Genomic DNA, 10,020 nt, shown 5'->3' with positions numbered 1-10,020 from the left:
AAGACTGCAAAACCTAAAATACTCTGGCTGTTCACAGTTTGCCAAGTTTTGGTATAGATGAAACAAAATAGGACATTAGTTGGTAATCTTTGAAGATGGGTGATGGTATGTGGAGTTTCATTATACTAGTTTACTTTTGTATATGGCTGACATTTTTCATAATACAAAGTTTTTAAAATGTTCAGGTGTACCAGAGGTGATTAATCTATGTGTCTTCCCATCTCCTTTCGACAAATATCTCCTGAAAGTTGTCTATATCTGGTAAATGCAGCCTTTGCTTGTTTTCCTGAAAAAGCAAAAACACTTTGAAGCCTTTAGTATTGTCAAAATAATCCCTTTGGATTGGACATTTCGCAACTTCGAAAGTAGAAGGCAGAAACGCGATTGGGGAAAAGGACTTTTGTTTTTGTTTTGTTTTCACAATAGTATACGCTCCGAAGACCAATCCCCTTTTTACAAAAAATGAAGACAAAAATCCCCTTTAGTTAGCACTCCAGGATTCTCCGCCCTCAGATGAATCCCGGAAATGACGCCATCAGCCAAATGCTACCGTCCCCAGTAGTGGCGGGGCAAGAACGTCAGCACGTCGGTCATCCTACACGTCCAGCCTGGGTAAGACTGACTAGAACGCCCCAGCTGGCGCAAGTCCCCAAATCTTCGGGAGCACGGCCGACTGCGACTGCGCAGGAATGCTGGGGCGGGTCTTCACGTCACCCCGCCCCCTTCCAGCCTGTGCGACCAATGAACAGCTCCTGCCCCGGGGCCCGATAAATCCTTGGAGGCCGTAGTGATTAGCCGAGAGAACAGCCCCGCCCTTGGCTCCTCCAGGCCCTCACTCCCCACCTCGCGCCGTCGCCGCCCCGCCTCCCTCTGCCGCCCGCCTGTCCTGCTGCGAGGTGACACAGGGCTTCGCCTGGGGAAGGGGACGAGGGAAGTAAGTTAGATGTCGGCCTAGCGGCCTTGGCGCAGCCCCCAACGTGAGCGCGGTGAGGGGAGCGGGTCGTAGGGAAGAAGGGGCCGCGTGGCAGATGTGGGAGGGCCCAGGGTGCGTGGTGGGGAACGCGCAGTAGATTCTGGGGTGGCTTGTGAGGGGGCGAGGTTGACTCGGGTGTGTCCCAGTACTGTCGGCCGGGCGTGGATAGCGGGTCGGTGGATGCCGAGCTCGCGTTGTCCTATTTCCAAAGCTTCTTTTGGCAGCTTGGCACACCTTAGGTTTGCCTCTGTTTTGGTTGTCTGGGATGCGAGGAGGAAATTTAAAGATCCCTGAAAACACTTGCAGGCTTTCTCGGGGTGTTTTCCGTGCCGGTACGTGCGTGCTCCTTCCTTCTTCCCGGACGGAGAGGTAGAGGCCAGGTGGGCTGGTCGGCTTTCACTCTCTGAGTATTGTTAAAATAAACAAACCAGGAATTCGTCACCCTCCTCCCCACGCCCTGCCCTGTAACTCAACGACAAACATTCCCAACAAGTTTTAAGAAGCAGACTAGAAAATTCTAAGGGATTCTTTGTCTTTGAAATACAGCACTAGTGAGTGTTGCTTTCTTTATGTATATAGAAAATGAGTGGCAGCGGGGCGCATTTTTGGTTATACGAGTACTCATCTTTCAGGGTGTGCCCTAGAGAATTTTAACTTTATATTGGTGTGAAATACTGTGTTAGCTGTGATGTTTTCCTGAAGCACTAGTTTCTGTGAACTCGATCACCATAAAAGCTTAGCTGATTGTTTGCGGGAAGTGAAGTGGATAAATCTATAGTTCCGATAAATCTACAATTTTTTATATGGTCTCTGTTTCTAGCAAACCTTTACGTATTTTTCTCTTTCACAGATTATTTAATCGCCCAACTACCACTGATGAAGACAAGTTGGAGTAACTGCTTGAACTGAATTTTACTGACCAGAAGACAGTCCATTTGTTCCACTTCTTTTTGTTTTCCCTACTGCTTTGAGCTTTACTGTAACGGCTGAAAAACTTGGAAAATAAAATGAACATGCTGTGGTCTTGAACATAATTTTTTTTTTTTGAGGAAAAATTAAAGTGCCAGAGTGAAAGCCAGAATGGCATCCAGAGAGAGGCTCTTTGAACTTTGGATGCTTTATTGTACAAAGGTAATTGCTTTCCTTTTTATTTCTAAGTTTTAAAATACTTTTGTTATAAAATTTTGTGACTGGCCTTATTTTACTTAATGGATAGTAGCATATTTTTATTCATAGTAATGACCCCAAATTTAAAAGCATGGAGTTTTCTGTTTTCCACTTTCCCAGGTTTGAACACATACACAATATTGACACATTTTTAAAACCTGTAGGTATGGTTTTGATATTTTTATTAAGTGATCCCCAAATTATATAAGTAATATTATGACCTTAGGAGAAAAGTAAAATATTTGTTAATGTGCTTTTCTTTTTCTCCCACAAATTGGGGGTGGGATAGAGATATTTTTATGAGCCTTCAGCATTTTTACTATAATTAACCTTTTTAGTTAGCTTTAAAAAGGTTATTGCTTATGTAAACATGTTATTGATTTGAGGTGGTTACTGTAAGCTTGCTGTGATGATAGCACCTTATGAGTGTTGTCTCATTTGACCCTCACAACAATCCTGTGAGATGGGTATTGTAATTATCCCCTTTTGCTGATAAGAGAATTGATGCAGAAGTTAAAGGGGCTATTGAGAAGCAGAACCACCTAAGTCAAGTCCGTGCTTTTATCCATTATGACGCCTTAATATTTTTTATTTTCGCATTCAAAAATAATTTTTTGTGTTTGTCTTTATGTGAGTTTTTACATGTTAGCTTTGATTTTAGGTTATTGGAGGAGAAGGATACTACTTAAAAACATGTTTTTCAAGAGAGGAGCTACAATTACTACTTTGAAGATATTGGCGAGGGTCAGAGAAACATCTCTAATTTACTACTTGAGTTACTTTAAGTCTGTGGTGAAGTTCTCAAGTCTCAGCTTCTGTTTCTGCATTATTCCTTTGGGTTCCTTTTTTATTCAGCTTTTTAAAGAACCAAGTTATTCTTTAACAAACCATCTCAGTTATCTCTAATACTAAATTTTAGAGGTCACACGGGAATTTTCTTTGACTTCCTGGTTTGGTATTTCTTAAGAGTTGCTGAAGGACATCTACTTTGAAATGTTTGATACGGATTTTTAAAATAGCTTTTTAGTCTTGTGTAATTTAATGCCAGAAATGTCTTTTTAAAAATAGACCACTCTTCTAATAAAAAAGGAATCTAATTCACCACTTTTGAAAATAGTCACTAACACATGTCAGCCAAAAATTAAAATGCATTTTAGTATGAATGTCTGGTGGTTTAAAAATGATTTATTTAAAAATACATTTAACTTACTAGGTTTTACATTTTCAGGATGATAAAAGATAAGGGGTTACATTGTGTTATTAATTAGTTATGTTGCTTGTAGGTGGAGTTCCTGTTTTATTTGTCATTGTGCTTATTGAAAAGATAGTATAGGGGCACTTGGCTGGCTCAGTTGGTAGAGCATGCGACTTGGGATCTCGGGGTTTGTGAGTATGAGCCCCACGTAGGGTGTAGAGATTACTTAAAAATAAAATCTTAAAAAAAAAGAAAAGAAAAGATAGTAGAGTTTGTTGGCATACCCAGAGTTTTATTCTTGATGACTTTTAGTATAAATATGAATCTTTACTCCTTTATAATATGGCTAAGTAAATAATGAAGACCCTTCATGGTCAAATTTTAAAGCCTATTTTTGGACAGGAAGATAAATCCCCCCCCTTTTTTTTTATAAATCCCGTTTTTATGTTTAAGATTTAAATCAGGTGGGCACTTAATAAGATTTAAAATTTTTTTCAACTATTTTCAAAAATTGTTATTAAAATAATGATTTTATGTTTCATCAGTTCATGTGTAAGCTTGTAAACTAGACAACAACTGTCTTTTCTACAAACACTTTGAATTCAAGTAGTTTCCAAATATATATCATAGATTTAACACTTCTGCTCCCTGGTGAGGATGATTACCAAATTCCCAGTTGTTCTCTATACCCTCTAGGCTTATTGCTCTCATTCTAGCATATTGCCTTTCAAAACACCTGCCTCTTTTTTTCACCTAACTTTTAAGACTTATTTTTACATCTTTGATGGGTTATCAGACTCCTTCAGGGTTGCACAGATCTTATAACTTAGCTCCAACTTAGACTTTGTGGGCTTGTAATTGTGAAGTTTAGTTTTGGCTCTGCTTCTGTTTTATTTTGTGACCTTGAGCAAGACTTACCTCTTTGGGTCTCACATATTCTCCTATTTCATGTAAGAGTGTGTGTGGTACACATGTATGTGTGTGTATAGGGAGAATGCTTGTCTTACTCACCATTAAGATTTTCATTTGTTTTGGCCTCTGAGGGACATGCATTTGTTTTGTCCTTATGCTTATGGATTGTCATATAGACCTTTTAAGTTCATCTTCTTTTTTAAGCTTTTCCTTATGGAAAATTTCAAGTGGGCATAAATAGAGAAGATAATACAGTGAACCCTTTTGTATCTGTCATCCTGCTTCAGTCCAGTTCATGTTCAGTAATGTTTTCATCTATGACTCTCCACTATCCCTGCATTATTTTATTTTATTTTTTAAGATTTTATTTATTTATTTGAGAGAGAATGAGAGATAGAGAGCACGAGAGGGAAGAGGGTCAGAGGGAGAGGCAGACTCCCTGCTGAGCAGGGAGCCCGACGTGGGACTCGAGCCCGGGACTCCAGGATCATGACCTGAGCTGAAGGCAGTCGCTTAACCAACTGAGCCACTCAGGCGCCCTCCCTGCATTATTTTAAAGCAAATCCTAGACTACATAATCTTATCTATAAGTATTTAAAAGTATATCTATAAAACAAGAACTCTTAAAAACATCATCACGATATGATAATTCTTTGAATCATCAAATATCTGGTCAGTATTCAAACTTCTCTGGTAGTATCATAAATGTTCTTATTCTCCTGCTGTTTGACTCAATATTTAAACAAAGTATACACATCATATTTTGTTGAAAATGTATGTTAAATCTTTTAATCTATAGGCTGTCCTTCACCATACTTTTTATTCCTTCTGTTTATTTGTTGAAGAAACCAGATTTTTTTTTTTTAAGATTTTATTTATTTATTTGACAGAGAGAGGGAGGGAGAAAGAGCACAAGCAGGGGGAACAGTAAGGGAGAGGGAGAAGCAGGCTCTCCACTGCGCAGGGAGCCCGATGCAAGACTCGATCCCAGGATCCTGGGATCACAACCCAAGGCAAAGGCAGATGCCCAACCAACTGAGCCACCCAGGTGCCCAAGAAACCAGGTTTTGACATTAGAGTTTTCCTCAGTCTGGTTTTTGCTGGTTTAATTCCTTGATTTTAATTCATTGTTTTTCCCTCCTGGTGACTGCAAACTGGCAGATCTAGAGACTTGGCTGATTCATGTTCTGTTTGGTGGGGGAAGCTAGAATAATTTGTAAGTGTCTCCACTATCTGTGAGTTTTACCTACATGTATTAATTATTTCATTAGGAGTTTGCAAAACTGTGATATTCCAATTCTATCATTTCTTTATTAGCAGAACATATATAGACAAGTGTTCCCTTATCAGCTGTTTGACAGTTCCTTAAAGGGAAGGCAGGCAGAATAAATATTTGATTATTTCTCTTTGTTTTCAGAATAATGACTTGATTTACTAGCATCCTCCCAAGGTGACCAGTTATTTTTCTTAAGTATCAAGTTCATCTTTTTTTTTAAGATTTTTTTCTTTTTTTTTAAGATTTTATTTATTTATTTGACAGAGAGAGGGGGAGAGCAGAAGCAGGGGGAGCGGCAGGCAGAGGGAGAGGAAGAAGCAAACTCCCAGTTGAGCAGGGAGCGAGATGCGGGGCTTGATCCCAGGATCCTGACCTGAGCTGAAGGCAGACACTTAACCGACCCAAGCGCCCCTCAAGTTGATCTTTAATGATTAAAATTTAAATATTAGACAATATTTAATTTTGCTGCCCATTTTGCTGCCCTAGTTGGTGTGCTATACATACCAAAAATTGTATGCATACCTCATTAAAGAAGATGACTTCGGAGATTTTTGAAAGTCTGCTTCAGAGTGGTAAGGTTAGGACATCCTCCATATTTGCCACAGTGCTAACCAGCATAGGTATTCCACAGTGTATTAGCCACAGATCAATATTAAGGTATTATTACAGGATTTCCATGTAGTGTGATATTTTAAAAGTTACCATTGAGAATTATAAAAGTTTAGTAGGTGTTTAAATAGGGAAATATCAGAAATAATCCTTGGGTCATACTGTTTAGGTAGGCAAAAGAAAAGAGAATATATAAATATGTTTTCTGTTAGTCTGGGTTTGGTTGTAAGCCTAAATACTAGTGATTAAAGTCTTTCAAGTACAATTAAATAAATTACTGGTTTCAGTTTTTAGCAGATGGCTTCCCACATATTACACTTTATATTTGAAAATTTGGGTAAAAAACTTGGCAGTTTGTTTTTCTAACCAAACTTTTCAGGTCTAATTTTTCATTTTCTCCTTCTAGGAATAGGATTTATTGCATTTTAGAAACATGCATCTTCTTAGTAGGTTATTTGTTAACGTCATGTAGTTATTACATAATAGAGGCAGGATGATTTCTGAAGACCCAGCATTCCTGCTTTCTACAGATAATTTCACTAGATTATGTAGTCTGAACTTACCTCCAAATGGTCATAGCCACCCAGGGTTAAGGATTTCACTAACAGTACATTTCATATAGCTCTTATAAGTTAAACATTAATTTGAACAGGTTTAATCATGTATCTGGATTTTAGTTTAATAGTTAACTACTTCTTGTCTGAGCATATTTTTCTTAAGTATTAAAGGCAAATTGATTTACTTTTTAATATCTGAAGATTTTAGTTCATATTATCTGTCATAGGCACCATGTTATTCCCTGTATCCTTTGACATTTTTTTACATAATGTGCTTATGGTAAGAGAGACAGTGCTGAGAACAGTTTTCGTCTCTACATTATCATACAACTTTTTGGAATTCATATATTGCCAATAGCAAGACATAATATGTATCATAAAGTCTCTCAACTCCCTTTGGATAGGCATTAGGATATATTTGTGTTCCACATTTAGCCTTTTGGGAGTGCTATAGTTGATCACCAGAATATGCAGAAGAGAAACTGAGCCTCTCAAATTCTTAGATAAGATTAAGTTATTTTTGTTCTGTGTAGTGAAAAGTATCAAATGCATGAACTCACTGAAAAGACACAAGGCGACTCAAAAGCATCATGACATTTGAAATGTGGCAATGTGGGTTGAAATTTATGGTTCATTTTTATCATTTGCTTTTTTTTTTGATACTCATTTTACACTAAAAAGTTTTGTGAAGCTATAGAATTAGAGCCAAGATTTAGTCCCAGTTTTGCTTCTGAGCTTAAGGAAGGACCTGAAAAGAGGTTACATAATTTCTTCATGTTAACAGTTTTCTCATCTGTGAAATGGGAAAAAATAACTGTTTTTGCATCTCAAAGTTGTTGAGAAAAGATGAATTGCTTATATTGAAATGCACTGTAAGGGTAAGAAATATAAAATGTTATCTCTATTAGTAGTTTTAAAATACATGTATGAGCTAGAGAGTGTGTATCAATACTTCCATTTTGCCTTTATTTAATATAGCAGAGAACAATATTCTCATCTTTTTGTATAATGATGAAGCAGTGCTCATCAGTGTCTTAATTTTTAATGTTTTTATTTTTCTTTCAAGCATAGTGCTTAATTATCCTAATAATATGAATTTTTTTTTTTTTTTACTCTAAACCAAGTTTGTTTTGGACCTTCGTGATGCTCCATTTCCTGCTGTTACCCTTTGTGCTGCTAAATCTGGAATATGACTGAAATAGATAGTTTTGCAATGAGCTCAGAGTAAACTTCCTTTTCACAAAAATTTTGCTTTATAAAGAAAATAGAATTTAGAGTTTTTATTCAGATAAAAAGGCAAGTACCTCTTTTTATATATAGATTTAGAAAAAATGGAATGAACATAAACTCTTCCAGTGAGAAAATTATAATTTAATTATAATCAGAAGTGAAGCTTTTATTAAGATACCTCAGTATACATCAGCCCTTATAATTTAACCTGATATGTGCAAAGTGTAAAAATGGCTCTTAATTTTCTGTGATTTAATAATGACTTTGTATATAAGGAAAGTAACATTTGACTTGAAGCAAAACAAAAAATTGCTAGCAGCTCAGTAGTAGTGATTACCTGTTTATTTTAGGAAGTTAGATGTGAGAGCAAGAAATGAATATTTTATATCAATAGACATGGAAAGGAATATTACCTTTGTGGTTTGACTTGAGGAGCTTATGCACCACTCTAAAAAGTTGTTAAGATACATGAATATTTCTTTTTTTTTTTAAAGATTTTGTTTATTTGAGAGAGGGAGACACAGCGAGAGAGGGAACACAAGCAGGGGGAGTGGGAGAGGGAGAAGCAGGGTTCCCGCAGAGCAGGGAGCCCTACGCGGGGCCAGATCCCAGGACCCTGGGACCATGACCTGAGCCCGAAGGCAGGTGCCTAATGACTGAGCCACCCAGGTGCCCCAAGATACATGAATATTTATTCTTTTCTTTTGAATATCAAAATTTGAACTTCCCTGGTAGAAAGTAGAATTGATAGCACTTAAATGTGTAGATAGGAGCATGAGTGAAAAATAACATTCTAAAATAATTCTCAGGTTTTTTATTGGCAGATTTCAGGTTTTATTGGCAATTACTGAAGAGTTATATAAAAGTAAGAAGAGAATAAGGTCATAGGGAGTCCTGGAGAACATTATCATTTAAGAAGAGGATAGAAGAGTTTGTAAGGAGTTTGAATGGGAAGAGAACCAGGAGTGAGTAGTTGCCTCAAGTAGAGGGCTTTTATAAAGAAGGGAGTAGTCAGTGCTGTCAAATTCAGTATGGCAATAAAGAAAAGCATTATGGAGCATATATTGGAATTGATAGTTAAGAGATTATTGGTGGAGTGCCTGGGTAGTGCAGTTGGACCCTTGGTTTAGGCTAGGTGGTGATCTCAGTGTTGTGAGATTAAACCCCACATGGGGCTCTGTGCTCAGCGGGGAGTCTGCTTCTCTTCCTCTCCCTCTGCTCCCCCTGTACCACACTTTGCGTGGCACTACTCTAGAATATCGGAAAATTTTCAGATTGCCAAGAATCCATTTGTAATTTGAAAAATATAGCTTTACAGATTGAATAGTCACTGATTATTGGTAGCAGTGCAAATGTGACCAGTGAAATTGAGTACTAGTTACAAGGTAACCAGCTTAAATAGACTTAAATTAATTTGAAAATTAATAGAAATGTGAGTACAAACTTTACAAATTTTTATATGAAACTTATGGACCCAGAAATATTTCTGATAACTCCCAGGGTTCTTGGACATGTTTTAGAAACACAAGCCTTGGTCAGTATCTGACATACTGCTGTTACCTTACCTTTTCTACAGCTTCCTTTCCTTATTGCAGAATTACTTGGCAGATTTACTACAAGGGGGTGAAATTTGGGACCAACAATTCAGTCTACCACAGTCTGATTTCTTCGTTAACAATTATTTGTATCTCTCCCATATACAAAATCTACTTCATGTCCATTTTAAGAACTCCAGAAGTCTCATCCAATCCTGGTATCGGTTGAAACCCAAGATATTGTAATATATATCAGGTCCAGTTGTGGTTTTTATTGCTGAGACCCGTGACTTTGGACGACAGTGTTGGTATCTGACCCTTACAAACCCAACCAATTGTGATGAAACTGAGATAGGAATGCCACAGTAAAGACTCTTGAAAAAGAAAGAATGGAAGGCATATCGGAGGCTTTGGTCCATAGCAATTCTGAAAACTGGGCAAATGTCGCCTGGTTCCTCTACTTTCAGAGAAGGCTCGTTCCTTGGTTCTGTTCTTGGGAGTAGCTGCACAGGCCACTGTTCTTTATTGCACTTGGCTCCATATTCTTAGAGGTTCTTTTTCTCTTA

At 37.6% G+C, this 10,020-nt stretch overlaps 1 protein-coding gene across 12 annotated transcripts in view; it reads left to right on the top strand.

The window, feature by feature from the left end:
• Nucleotides 1–624: 624 nt before the first annotated feature.
• The window catches only part of NBEAL1 (neurobeachin like 1), a 190,060-nt gene continuing 180,664 nt past the window's right edge, over nt 625–10,020 (top strand). For 6 of the 12 annotated variants that reach the window (XM_073879880.1, XM_073879860.1, XM_073879868.1 and 3 more), the window contains exons 1-2: nt 625–934; nt 1,824–2,104. In XM_073879880.1, coding sequence (XP_073735981.1) covers nt 2,054–2,104 — 51 coding nt within the window. In that variant the 5' untranslated portion in view covers nt 625–934; nt 1,824–2,053. Of the gene's footprint in view, nt 987–1,109; nt 1,306–1,343; nt 1,525–1,823; nt 2,105–10,020 lie in introns of those variants that run through there. The other 6 variants (XM_073879856.1, XM_073879851.1, XM_073879854.1 and 3 more) reach the window with 6 other exon arrangements.

The sequence above is a fragment of the Callorhinus ursinus genome, unplaced genomic scaffold (assembly GCF_003265705.2).
Source record: "Callorhinus ursinus isolate GAN/ISIS: 27379988/994484 unplaced genomic scaffold, GSC_fseal_2.0 scaffold2, whole genome shotgun sequence".
NCBI classification, from domain to species: Eukaryota; Metazoa; Chordata; class Mammalia; order Carnivora; family Otariidae; genus Callorhinus; species Callorhinus ursinus.
The sequence above is the reverse complement of the archived record's forward strand: the minus strand, read 5'-3'. Positions and strand labels throughout refer to the sequence as shown.